Source organism: Ursus arctos, unplaced genomic scaffold, assembly GCF_023065955.2.
Source record: "Ursus arctos isolate Adak ecotype North America unplaced genomic scaffold, UrsArc2.0 scaffold_4, whole genome shotgun sequence".
Classification (NCBI taxonomy): domain Eukaryota; kingdom Metazoa; phylum Chordata; class Mammalia; order Carnivora; family Ursidae; genus Ursus; species Ursus arctos.
Window position 1 is genome coordinate 39148488 of NW_026623056.1, and position 14125 is coordinate 39162612.

The 14125-nt window shown below is 33.4% G+C and overlaps 1 protein-coding gene across 1 annotated transcript in view; it reads left to right on the forward strand.

Annotated features, from left to right (window-relative positions):
• The window catches only part of CD200R1 (CD200 receptor 1), a 29981-nt gene extending 26985 nt beyond the window's left edge, over positions 1-2996 (forward strand). The window contains 4 exon segments of the mRNA XM_026493297.4: positions 448-556; positions 1202-1247; positions 1939-1993; positions 1996-2996. Of these exon segments, the coding sequence (XP_026349082.2) occupies positions 448-556; positions 1202-1247; positions 1939-1993; positions 1996-2063 (278 nt within the window). The 3' untranslated portion in view covers positions 2064-2996.
• The last annotated feature ends 11129 nt before the right edge of the window (positions 2997-14125 follow it).

Genomic DNA, 14125 nt, shown 5'->3' on the forward strand with positions numbered 1-14125 from the left:
GTACATTTGTGAGAATTGATGAACCTACATTAACACAACATTATCACTCAAAGTTTGTAGTTTACATTAGGGTTCACTCTAGGTGTACATTCTATGAGTTTTAGCAAATGTAGGGGTGCATATATCCACCACTGTAGTTTCATACAGAGTCGTTTCACTGTCCCAAAGCTCCTCTGTGCTCCACTTACGTCATCCCTCCGTCCACCCTAATCTCTAGCAACCCCTGATCTTTACACCGTCTCCATAGTTTTGCATAGAATGTCATATATTTGGAATCATACAGAATGTAACATTGTCAGCTTGGCTTCTTTCACTGAGTAATATGCATTTAAATTTCCTCCATGTCTTTTCATGGCTTGGTAGCTCATTTCTTTTTCGTGCTAAATAATATTTCATTGTCTGGATGCAGCACAGACAAACCATATATTTTTGTATCTATGTTTACAGGTGACCAATCACCACTAAATTTAACTACTATATATATCATCTCCTGCATTTCGGTTATCGTCTTGGTCATTCTGGGATCCATTTGGCTTTGGAAAATCCGTTGCTGCAGGTATTGAGTGATGCTTTTTCTCCTTCAGCTTTATTGGGCTAGAAGGGGTCGGGTATATGGAATTGACAGGGTAAAATTAATATGTTAACATCAACTCTAAAAGTGTCCTAAATGTGTTAGACTTGGGCTACTCTAAATGACAAGAGGGGTTTTGCTCAGTTACTTAGGCATGCAAGCATAATGAATTAAGCCATTTAGGGCGAGATCTTGGTAGAGACAGATGCTAATTTTCTATTTGGGTAAAGGCACATATTGCATGGAGCTCTGGGTGTTATATGCAAACAACGAATCATGGAATGCTACATCAAAAGCTAATGATGTATCGTATGGTGACTAACATAACATAAAAATAATTAAAAAAGAATTACAGTAATTCATTTTATGTACCAAAAAGGATGTGTCACATTTATTCCATTTGTCAGGCTTCTTTTGCACAAGTTCACTCCTCTCCCCATATCCAGAATTATCTCGTTTAGGTGTATTAACTACAAGTAGCATTCTTATTTCTGGTAATTCCTTTCTATCTTATTATGGCTTCTATAAAAAATGAACCACACTTGTCAATAGTATACTGTTTTGTTCTCCCATTTTTAATTAAATAATGATGTTTTCCGAATTCACTCCAGCTTACTTTTATTTTTGCAGAAAATGCAAATTAAGAAAAACAGAAGCTACTTCAGTTGTTGAAGAGGTAAGATAACATTAAAAAGAATATTTGCAAAACTTTAAGCTTCAGCGTCAAAATATAGCCATGCAATTTGTAATTTGTAATTTGCATCAATATTAATATTTTAATTAAAAAGCAAAAATTCTAATTTCATAATGCTAATTCTCAGATGTACTTATTTTGCTAATTATCTACCTTATACTATTCATACACATTCCGAACCATATTGCCATTTCAAGAACTGTATCTTACAAAACACATAATGCTTGCCAAATTTGGACTGTAATGTTTGGAGAAACTGAATTGGTCTTTTCTCCCCCATGAAACCATTTCCAATTCTTGACTTCTCTTTCTCTACACCATCATCATTTCCCTCCTACCTGTGCTTAAATCATCTCCTGCTACATAGTCTCATAACCAGTAGCTTACCAAGTCTTTGACCCTCTCCTTTGAAATACCTCTCATGTTACTTCATTCTTCTCCATTCCTACTGTCATTCAAACTTTATCATAATCTCATACTGAGACATAAATAATCAATAAAATTTTTCACAAAATAATAGAAAACAGTCTTTCTTTTATGTCCATGTAAGCCCAGAGACACAAACATAAACACTCGTTTACGTGCTGAAGCTGGGGGCAACTGTGAGAAAAATGTAGGTAGTTGATGACTTCTGTCTTTTTAAAATCGATTTTGACTTTGAGTTCTTTCTTAGGAGGAAATGCAGCCCTACGCCAGCTACACAGAGAAGAACAATCCACTCTATGATACTGTGACCAAGTGAAGAGGTCTCAGGTATTACAAAGTGAAGTTGATGGGCTGTGTCTCCATACTTCATAAGTTATTGGAATCTAGCAGCAGAACACATGAATAAAGATACAGCAGAGCTACTATTTTGATTTTCTTAGAGTTGTGGTAGGAAAACCTGTTTGGAATTAGCTTTTCAAGGATTCTGAGAAGATAGTTTTTTAAAGTGTTTGCATGCATATCGTTATATAATTGAAATTTTAGAATGTTAGCTGGTATTAGCTAGTTCTCTGAAGAACTGATGGTATTACAAAGAAAGCAAATGCTCATGATAAAATATTCAAATTGTTCAGTACAGTAGATAATGAAAACTGAGTTTCCTCAAGAAAGAACTCTGCAGAAGGAACAATCTGAAATGTATTTTTTCAGAAAATTTTATGTACATACATCTGTACACCCAAGGTATGGGTGTACATTCGTAAGTCTATTTACATATATATAAATACACACATATGCTTGTCAAGACATAAATGGGAACATATCATGATGCTCTTCTGCACTTATTGAAAGCTAGTAATATGATAGGTCTCGGAGATCTTTTTTATCAATACAAGCAGAGCTACCTCATTCTTTTTAATGGTTATAAAATTCCATTATATGGTTATGTCATAATTTAATTAACTACAGTCCTAGTGATAGACATTTAGATTACTTTAAGTTTTATTTGTTTGTTTTGGTATTATAAACATACCACATAGAATGTTTCTTGTAGATAGATCTTTTTGTATTTAAGTATATTTATAGAATAATTTCCCTGAGTGGAATTTCAGGTCAAAAGGGTTTGTGCATTTTTTTATTGATTGATATGTCAAATTGTATCAGTTTACATTCCCTTCAACCATGTTTGGACGTGCCTTTCCTTATATTGTTATTTTAATATCTGCATGATTCCCACTTCTTGTTTTTAATCAACCAGTTAACTAATGTGTTGTAAGATTATAATAAAAACTACACTATTTGACAAAACTGGATTTATGTTTTTCTGTCATGTTGATGAGAAAGCAGGAATAAGAGAGAGAGAACACATGTGAGGGATTACTTTCTGAACTCATATCTCAATAGAGATTGATAGCTACTGCCTAACAGTTTTTGCAGATGTGATAAATTGAAATTGTGTATTTTTATGATGTACATTTTATTGTGAGGTATTTAGCAAATCACAGATGTTCATTGAGTATATAAGCAGCTAAATATGCGCTATGAGGAACTTGGGTATCCATAAAATATGGTCTCTGTGCTAAGAGAATGGCCAAGGGATGATATGACCCTTCCCCTCAATTTTTCTGTGGAATGCAGTATTAAGAATGTGTATATTAATTGTTTTTAATCTTATGAAAAATATATTTTATTTATAAAAATTTATGAAAAAAGTCTGCTTCTCCATAGCAGGAAAAACATTAAAAATTTTCATCATTGTAGAAATTAAAAGAAAATCCATTCATTCTTCAATTCTATGTAAAACATTTAAGACAGCTCTTTTGTCACTGTTTTCCCTTCTCTGGACATTTTGGCTACACTAGGCTTTATCATTAAAAAGATTCTTAGTTTCTTTTGGAGGTGAACTAATCTAATCACATTTAGCACATAATTTTGACCAAACCATTTCGACACCATTTGGCTACACCGCCAAAACAGTCCATTAAGTTTCCCCATATAAATATTACCAAGCAGTGTGAACAATAGACATCAAACCCTGTCCTTGACCTTTCCTTTGTTCCTCATCCATCCCTGGGTGGGACGAGGCTCACAGTTAACTGGGTTCAAAAATATCTGTTTACAATAAATCGTGGAACACTACATCAAAAACTAATGATGTACTGTATGGTGACTAACATAACATAATAAAAATGTTTTAAAAATATCTGCTTAAATATTACTGAAAAACAAAAAAAGCAAAATTGTGTTTACATCATAACTTGATAATTTACGTCAAAACGGCCATGTAAATGACACCTTAAAGACTTCAAAACAGTTTATAAATGTCAAATGATGATGTACAGGAAATAAATGTATTAAAATCTTCCACTATAGGGGTGCTAACAGGAGAATCATATGGGGAAATAAAAAATTGTATAGATTACCCAAATCCATTTTTGATCTGTTGAATCAGAAAAATCTAGAAACTAAAACAGTTGTGTCAGTTCCTCCAAGAAGCAGAGGCTGAGATGGAGTTAGGAGCAGTAAAGTTTATTTGGGAGAGAGGGGTTATACGTGTGAAAGATTAAAGGGGCAGGAAGTAGGATAGGGGAGGGAAAACCTTTAGACCATGACACTGATCTGAATGAAACCTGTGTAAGGAAAGGGGAGGAAGCAGGATACAAGAGCCTCAGATCCAGACACAGAACTGTCAAAGTCTTGGCCAACCCAATGAGAAACCCCGGAGCAAAGATGGCTTCTAAGGGGACTCTTTCATGAGCAGAAGTGACAAAACCCTAATACCCCTTCATGCTTAGTCATTGTCTGGGAAGAGTACGGTCTCAACTTAAAAGCTGAACTGGATCCTGAAGGCCTTAACAACTGGAGACCATCAGGTGATTGCCCTCCTTGCATGTGAATGGTAAGTTCTCTATTGATGGGACATCTGAACCCCTTACCTCCTTGGCTGCTCAGTCCATCCTTTCACTGGTTAGTATTTGCCTGGTATGTCGTCATCTGTCTGTCTTCAATTCTCCGTGACATTTTATTTCAGGTACACCTTTTACAAAGAAACTACAGCTTTTTAATAGACAAGATATAGCGGATTTTTATGAACTCTGAGAATTTTAACTTTTAGTAGGAGAATTTAAACCATCCACATTTGTTGTGGTTACTTACAAATTTGGTCATATTTTTACAATCTTAATTTTTATATCTTGTTTACTATGCTTACTTTCCATGCCCTGTTTTACTTTTTTCTTTACTCTGCTTTGCTAGATTGGCTAATATTTTTACTCTTTTCTCATAGTTTTATACTCGTGTACCATCAGCGCAATCAAGATAATGAACTTATCCATCACCTCCAAGTTTTCTTATTCTTCTTTAAAATCCTACCCCAAAACTCTTGCTCTCCCTCCACCCCCAGGTAACCACTGATCTGCTCTCTGGAACTATATTTCAGTTTGCATATTCTAGATTTTTATATAAATGTGATTATACAATATGTACTCCCTTTTTTTGGTGGCAGAGAGTCCTGGTTTCTTTTACTGAGCATAATTACTTGAGATAAGTTCACACATTAATCGTTCATTATTTCTATTGTTAAATAGTATTTCATTGTATGAATATACCAGTTTGTATCCATATGGAAACATTTGGTTTGTTTCCAATTTTATGACGTTACAAATAAAGCTGCAAACACTCTTGTGCAAGTATTTTTGTGGACATGAGCTTCTATTTTCCTGGGTAAAAACTTGTGAAGGCTGTAGCTGTATCATATAGTATGTAGTCATTTAACTTTTAAAGAAATTGCTAAGGTGTTTTTTCTAAGTGGTTGTACTATTTTACATTCCTCCCACCAATGTCTGAGATTTCCTGTTCTTTCATGTTTTTTCAATACATGGTATGATCAGTCTTTTTAATTTTAGACATTATAGTATATGTGTATTTCTTATGTTTTTTTAAAAATTATTATTGAAGTACAGTTGACATATAGTGTTATATATTAATTATCTCTCGTTGTGGTTTTAATTGTATCTCCCTAAAGACTAATGATGACTGTCTTATCATATACTTACTTATCACTCATATATTTTCTTTGGTAAGTGTTGAATGTTTTTCTCATTTAGAAAAACTGGGTAGTTTGTTTCTTTATTGAGAATTCTTTGTATATTCTGAATATAAGTTCTATCATTCTCTTTGCAGTGTTCACTGTCTTTTGAAAGGTGTTTTTGGTTTTGGTTGCTTGTTTTGGACATTTTTTTATTTTGATGAATAATTTATTGACATTTTTCTTTTATGGACTATAGTTTTGGTATTGCATCTAAGAAATTTTTTTTATATCCCAAAGGCTTATAGTGTTTTATTCTAGAAGTTTTATAGTTTGGGTTACACATTTAGGTCTATAATCCATTTTGATGGAATTTTTGTATGTGGTATGAGATATAGACTGAAGTTTTTTTCTTTTCTTCTTTCTTTCTTTCTTTCTTTCTTTCTTTCTTTCTTTCTTTCTTTCTTTTTTTTACATACTGATACTCATGTGCATATTCCAGCACACTAAATTACCTTTTATCTGTGTGGAAAATCATTTTGTATGGGCCTATTTATGGACTCTCTGTTCTGTTTTATTGAATTGTCTGTTGTTATGCCAATATCACACAGTCTTGTAGCTTTATAAGTCTTGAAATCGGGTAGTTTTAGCTCTCTGACTTTGTTCTTTTTCAGTTATTCAGCTATACTAGGTATTTTTCATTTCCATATGAATTTTACACTTAGTTTGTCGATTTCTGCAAAAAAAGGCTTTTTTGATTGTAACTGGATTATGTTGAAGTATTTATCAATTTGAGGATAACTGCTATCTTAGCAATGATGATTTTTCCAGTCCATGAGCATTTATTCAGGCCTTTTTCCATTTCTCTCTGCAATGTTTTGTACTTTTTTTGTGTATAGCTTTTATACATCCTGGTCAGGCTTATCCCTAAATACTATATTTCATACTCTTTGATGCTATTACAAATGGTATTATTTTTTAAATTTCAATTTCTAATTGTTCCTTGATATTATATAAAAATTCACTTGAGTTGATGGGGCGCCTGTGTGACTCAGTCCATTAAACATCTGCCTTCGACTCGGGGCATGATCTCAGGGTCCTGAGATAAAGCCCTGTGTTGACTGCCTGCTTAGCAGGGAGTATGCTTCTCCCTCTCCATCTGCCCTTCCTCCTCTTATGTTCTCTCTTCCTCTCCCTCAAATAAATAAATAAAATCTTTAAAAAAAATCAGTTGCGTTTACATGTATTGTGTTGACCTTATGTATTCAGCCAAACTGATAAATGCACTTGGTGGTTCTAATAGTTTTTGAAGATTCTGTCAGATTGACTACGAAGATGATCATGACGTAGGTGAATGAAGACAGTTTCATTTCTTTCTTTCCAATGAGGATGGCTTTTATTTGTGTTACTTACTAAATAACTGTTTCTCTACTCACAACATTTCTAACACCAAGTGTGTGGATTTTCAACACCAAGCAATTCTCCAATTCTCCGTGGACACCAACTGGATGACCTACAATTTCATCCAATTTTGAAATGAATTATCCAGAATTAGCGCAGACCGCGCAGATTAAGGGATGAGTACCAGAGGACAGTTCCTACTTCAGAAGCCAAGTACAAGTGGTGGGTCTCTAAGTTACTCACACTTCCATTCAAGTTGGCTACAAATTGAGGGTTCGCATAAGACCTCTTTCCCCAGGTTTGATAATTTGCTATAATGTCTCACAGTACTCAAGGAAACACTTTATTATTATTTCGGGTTTATTATACTGAATATTATAAAGGATACAAAGAAACAGCCAGATGAAGACGTATATAGGCCAGGTCTGAAAAGTTCCCAAGCATAGGAACTTTGTCCCCATGGAGTTTGGAGTGTGTCACCTTCCTGGCACATGGATGCATTCACCAAAGCAGAAGCCTTCTGAACCCCTTTGTTTAGGGCTTTTACACTGGTTATATTATGTAGGCATGATGGGTAAATCATTGGCCCTGGAGGTCATAGGGTAGGCCTGAAGTTTCCAAACCTGATGTTGATTAGAAGTAGTGAAAGTGGACATTCTTGTCTTACAGTCTTGGGGGAGAGCATGCAGACTTTCACCATGAAATACAATGTTGGCTGCTGGGTTCTGTTTGTTTTGTTTTATTTACAGATGCCCTTTATTGGGTAAAAGAGTGTTTCTTATAGTCCTCATTTCTCAGAGATTTAAACAGGAACAGATGTTTGATGTTGCAAGAAGTTTTTTTGGTGCCAACTGAGATGATCAAAATTTTTTCTTTTTTAGTTTTTAATATGGTAATATTGATTTTTGCAAAATATTAAATCAGCTGGCATTCTTGGGTTAAATTCCACCTGGATATATGTATCATCCTTATTTTATATATTGTTAGATTCTATTCACTAAAATTTTCCTTTGAATTTCTGCCTCTATGGTCACTACTTATCTGTTGTTTTCCAGTAATGTTTTCCCTTGTTTTATCTGGTATCAGGGTAATGCTGGTTTTATAGAAGGAGTTGGCACAGGGTTATGGACTAATGTTTGTATCCCTTCAAAATTCAATCCAATCCCCAATGTGATGTGTCAGGAGTCCACAGTTTTGGGTGGTAATTCGGTTTAGATGAGATTATGAAGGATCCATGATACGATTAGTGTCCTTATAAAAAGAGGAAGAGAGACAAGAGCTCTCTCTCTACCACTAAGGACACAGTGAAAAAGTAGCTGTCTACAAGCCATAAAAGAGATCTTATCAGGAACCAAATTGGTCCATGCCTTGATCTTGGACCTCCCAGCCTCTTCAACTGTGAGGAAAAGATGTCTGTTGCTTAAACCGTCCACTCTATGGTATTTTGTTATAGTAGCCTGAGCTGACTGAGGTAGGAAGTAAACCCCCTTTTAATTACTTTAGAAGAATTTGTGTATATTTGGGAATATCTTTAAAATGCTTGGCTTAAGGGAGTCCAATGTGCTTGGAATCTTCTTTTGTGAAGGTTTTAATTTCCATTTAGTTCAAATACATCATAAATTTTTTTAGATTTCTTCTTGACCTATGGATTATTTAAAAATGTGCTATTCAATTTTCAAATACTTGAGGATTTTTCAGATATCTTTCTATAATTGATTTCTAATATCACTCCTTTGTGGTCAGAGAACATATTTTGTATGGGTTGAGATCTTTCAAATTTATTGAGACATGATATGTGATTGAGATAGAGGACCAACTTGGTAAATGTTCCATGTGTACTTGAAAATAGTGTGTATTCTTCTGTTCTTTGGAGTGTTCAACAAATGTCAACTAGGTTGAGTTGGCTGATAGTGTTGTTCAGATCTTCTATGTACTTGTTGATTGTCTGTGTACTCCTGTTGTAGAGAAGATATAGTAAAATCTCTGACTATCGTAAATTTGTTTCTTTATCCTTGTAGTTCCATCAGTTTTTGCTTCACATATTTTGAAGCTCGGATATAAAGGGCACAAACTTTTAGGAATGCTACACACTTTTTATGAATTCACTCCTTTATCATTATGAAATAAAGTTCTTTATCTCTGGTAATAATTTTTCTCTCAAATTTACCATGTCTGATATTCATACAGTCTCTCCAGATTTCTTTCAATTAGTGTTAGTACCATGTATCTTTCCCCATTATGTTCCTGTTAAATTATTTATCTTTATATTGAAAGTATGTTTCTTATAGGTAACATATAGTTGTATTGCTTTTTTTCCCTCCAGTTTGACCATCTTTGTTTTTAATTTCAAACTGAGACCATTTACATTTGATTATAGATATGCTCAGGTTGAAATCTATCAATATGCTTTTTGTTTTCTACTTTTCTTCATATTTTATTTCTTGTATTCTTTCCCTTTTTCCCTTTTACCACTTGGAGAATTTACTAATTTTTATGATATTATGTTACATCCTTATTAACTACAGCTCTTTGTTGTTGTTATTTTTTGGTTGTTATAAGATCTTTAGTACAGATCCTTTAACTGAATACATTCTATCTTTTTATGGTGCTTCACATATGGTATAAACATCTTGCAATAGTAAACTTCCATTTCTTCCTCCCAGCATTTGTGTTATTGGGTCACGCTCTAACTTCACCTATGGTATTAATGTTATGTTACATAGTAAACGTACCTAACTGAATTTAACTAACCTAATTTTGTGATTTAAACAGTTTTAAAATACTTCTTTATTTTAATTCTGTATTTTATTTTTAAATATTAAATACTCAAAAGATATAACAGTTTTATCAGTCAGTTATCTTTTAAAGGTGTTTAAATACTGAAGAAAATCTTACATATTTGCCATCAAGTTACCACATCCTGTGTCTTCATTCCCTTGTGTAGATCCGTGTTTCTAGCTGGTATCATTTCCCTTCTGCCTGAAGAATTCTCTTGAAAATTTCTTGCAGTGTGGGTCATCAGGTAATCAATTATTTCAGCTTTTCTCTGTTCCCCCAAAGTCTATTTTGCCTCCCTTTTTGAAACTTATATTTGCTGCACATGGCATTCTAGATGACAGGATTTTTACTTTTAGCACTCTGAAATGTTCTCTATTGTCTCCTCATTTGCATTGCTTCTTATGAAAAATCTATGAGCATTCTTAACATTCTTCCTGTGTGTCTTTTTTTCTCTGGCTGCTTTTGAGAATTTTTCTTTACCACTGGTTTTTGAGCGATTTGATTACTGTGTGCTTTGGTGCAGTTTTCTTCATATTTTTTTGTGCCTGGGATTCTTTGAGTTTCTTGGATGTGTAGTTTTGTACTGTTTATCACAAAGTTGTTTTGCTCTTTCCTCAAATTTTTTTTTCTGTCTTTTTTCTCTTCTGTCCTTCGGTGACTGCAAATTCATATATGTAATCAGGCCTCTTGAAATTGGCCCATATTTCACTGATACTCCATTCTTTTTTCTCTCTCTTTAGCATGATTTTTATTTTCAAGGTGAATAATTTGTTTCTTTTGCAAAGTGTCATCTCCTGTTAATTCTATTCAGTGTAATTTTTACCTCACATATTGTAGCATTCATCTTTAGAAATCTGATTTGGGTCTTAATGCCTTCCATATCTTGAATTAACCTTTGGAATATATAGATGATAGTAATATTGTAATGACTTTTAGCGTCCTTGTCCACTATATCTTTCATCTCTGTCAGTTTTGAGTTGGTTTTAAGTGAATGTCTTCTTTCCTCATTGTGGATTCCATTTTCCTGTTTCTTTGAGTGCCTTATAATTCAAAAAATTTTGTAAATATACATAACATAAAGTGACCATTTTAACTACTTTTAAGTATACAGTTTAGTGGTATTAAGTACCTTCTCACTGTTGTGTGTATTTTAGGTAGATCTTTTATTACATATCATATTATCTGGGTTCAAAAATTATGACAGTTTTAATATTTATTGTTATGTTTATATCTTTGATATAATATTTAAATATTTGGTGTAATATTTAAATATTAATATATTATACTTTATTTTTTCCTGATTTTTCTGTGCTTATCCTTTTCCCCCCTTCCCTTTAGACTTTACATAGCGTTAAAAGTTCTATTTTTTATTGTACTGGAAATTACATACTCTGTTTCTATTCTTTTGAGATTCCCCTTCAATATATATGCTTAAAACCTAGAGTTAATCAATATTATCTTACCTAAAGAATTAAAATATCTTAGGACATTTTTACTTCAATGACTTAATCTTCCATTTAGGAGTTATGTTATCTAATTTTGAAATTTTACATTTTTTAAAAAAACATTCTCCAAACTAGATATTACTATAATGGTTTATAAAAGTTTGTTCATGTATTTAACAATTTTGTTTGTTCAGCATTTCTTTCTAAAACTTAGACCTTCTTTTTTTTTTTTTTAAAGATTTTATTTATTTATTCGACAGAGAGAGAGACAGCCAGCGAGAGAGGGAACACAAGCAGGGGGAGTGGGAGAGGAAGAAGCAGGCTCACAGCAGAGGAGCCTGATGTGGGGCTCCATCCCATAATGCCGGGATCACGCCCTGAGCCGAAGGCAGACGCTCAACCGCTGTGCCACCCAGGCGCCCCTAGACCTTCTTTTTGATACCACTTTCCTTCTTCTCTTCCTTAATTTAAAGTTTTTTCCATTGTCTATGTAGTGAGGTCTGTATTTGTTGGTAATAAGCTGTCAGTTTTTGTTTGTCTAGGGAAGAGGTCTTTATTTTCTCCTCATTTGTAAAAAATATGTTTTTCTGGATAAGTAAATCTAAACAGTTATTTTCCTTCAGCACTTTGAGGACATTCGATGGATTTTGGCCTTCATCACTGTCGTTAAGAATTCCGCTGTCAGTACAAGTGTTATTCCCTGGTAAGTAATCTGTCCTTTCTTCCTGATGGCTTTATGGATCATCCCTTTGTCATCAGTGTTTTGTAGTTTCACTGTTGAGCATCTAAATATGGATTTCATTTTGGGTAGTATTTCATTTTATTTTTATTTCATGGCTTAAGTTTTGCTGTGTATCCAAAATTTGAGGATTCTGTTTTAATTTAATACTGCAAAAATTTCAGTTATTATTTCTTTTAAGAGTAGATTTCATCATTTTATCTATTCTCTTCTCGCAGAACTATAATGAAGACATCTCTATCTTCCATGACTCAACATATATTTCAGTGTTTTATATCTTTGTCTCTCTGTGTGGTATTTTCTGTGATTTTTTATTTTTCACTTAGAGACCACAAGTTTTTCCTCACTTGTGTCTAATCTGTTTGGTCTGTTCATGGCATTTTAACTTTTAACAGTATTAAATTTCATTCTGTAAGCTCTATTCAGTTCCTTTAAATCTCTTTTTTGGTTCAAATATCATTTTGAATTTTTATAAACATATAAAAATAATTGTTCTATAAATATGTTAAAATAATTATTCTATAAATATGTCAACTATATATTCTATAAACTTATTTGATTGTTATAACACGTATCTTTTTGTAGATCTCTTTACTTTCTTTTTTATGTCCTTTCCCACTGTGGATATTTGCCTTGATGTTCTTTTTGTTGTAATTTTGGATTGTGAACTCATATTTAAGTAATCTGTGTCTTTGGGTATCATGTAGAATCTGGATTCTTGAGGGAGGGGTTTCTTCCAAATATTTGCTGTTCCTAAGATTGCTACTAAGATAAAGGACACTATATTTTAATTTCTGAGATTAGAGTTTCTTAGATAACACAAGCAATATAAATTCAACCCCTAGACCCATGTGAGGGCAGTGTGTTAACCCATTCATGGTGGAAAACTTTCCATTGTTCTTATTAAATAAGAAATAAGGGTATGATAAGTAATTTCCTCTTCTTTGTTTTCAGATAATAATTTATTTAAACTTTATCCTGGCTTTATTCATTGGAGGGGAATCTCAGTTTCTACTTCCTGCTTTGCCAGTGTCCAATATTCTTTTGTTCCCTAAATGGCTCTTAAAACCCCAGCATCTAGGTTCCTAACACCACTCCTAATAGTTTTTGGTTATCCCAATCTTTCCAGGTCATATTTGGACCTTTCACTTTAGATTCCAGCAGTTCACCTTGATTACTTGTGAGCTCAGTTAAGCATTAAAAATTTATTCATGTTTCAGCCCTAATTTATGGTGTTTTGAACTATAGATTTTTTTCAGAGTACATAATGAACAATATTTCCAGAACTAGAAGTTCTACATAGAGCAAAAATGAGATCCTACATTAGATCCATTTCCTACATTAGATCTAATTTTTCAGCAATCAGTTATTAGTAATATGAAGATATGTAAAAGTATGAAACGCTTTGGCAATGATAAGTATATAGTCAAATTCAGACTACTCTAACACTGGTGTGTAAATCACTTACTTGTAGTATAAAGATGAACAGAAGAAAGCATTAAAAATAACTATAGCTTGACAATATGTTAATGGATATTGCAATATAAAAAGATGTAAATTGTGACAAAAACAAAAAAGGGGAGCAGTAAAAGGGTAGAGTTTTTATGTAAATGAGGTTAAGTTGTCATCAGCTTAAAATAGATTGCTATTTATATCACATCTTCTTTATCCATTCATCTGTCAATGGACATCTGGGCTTTTTCCATATATTGGCTCCTGTAGACATTGCTGCTATAAACATTGGAGTGCATGTGCCCCTTTTTGTGTCTTTTGGATAAATACTTAATAGTGAAATTGCTGGGTTGTAGGGTAGTTCCATTTTTAACTTTTTGAGGAAACTCCACACTGTTTTCCAGAGTGGCTGTACAGTTTCCATTCCCACCAACAGTGTAAGAGAGTTCCCCTTTCTCCTCATCCTCACCAACATCTGTTGTTTCCTTACTTGTTAATTTTAGCCGTTCTGATTGGTGTGAGATGCCATTTGTAGTGACATGGATGGAACTAGAGGGTATTATACTAAGTGAAATAAGTTAGTCACAGAAAGACA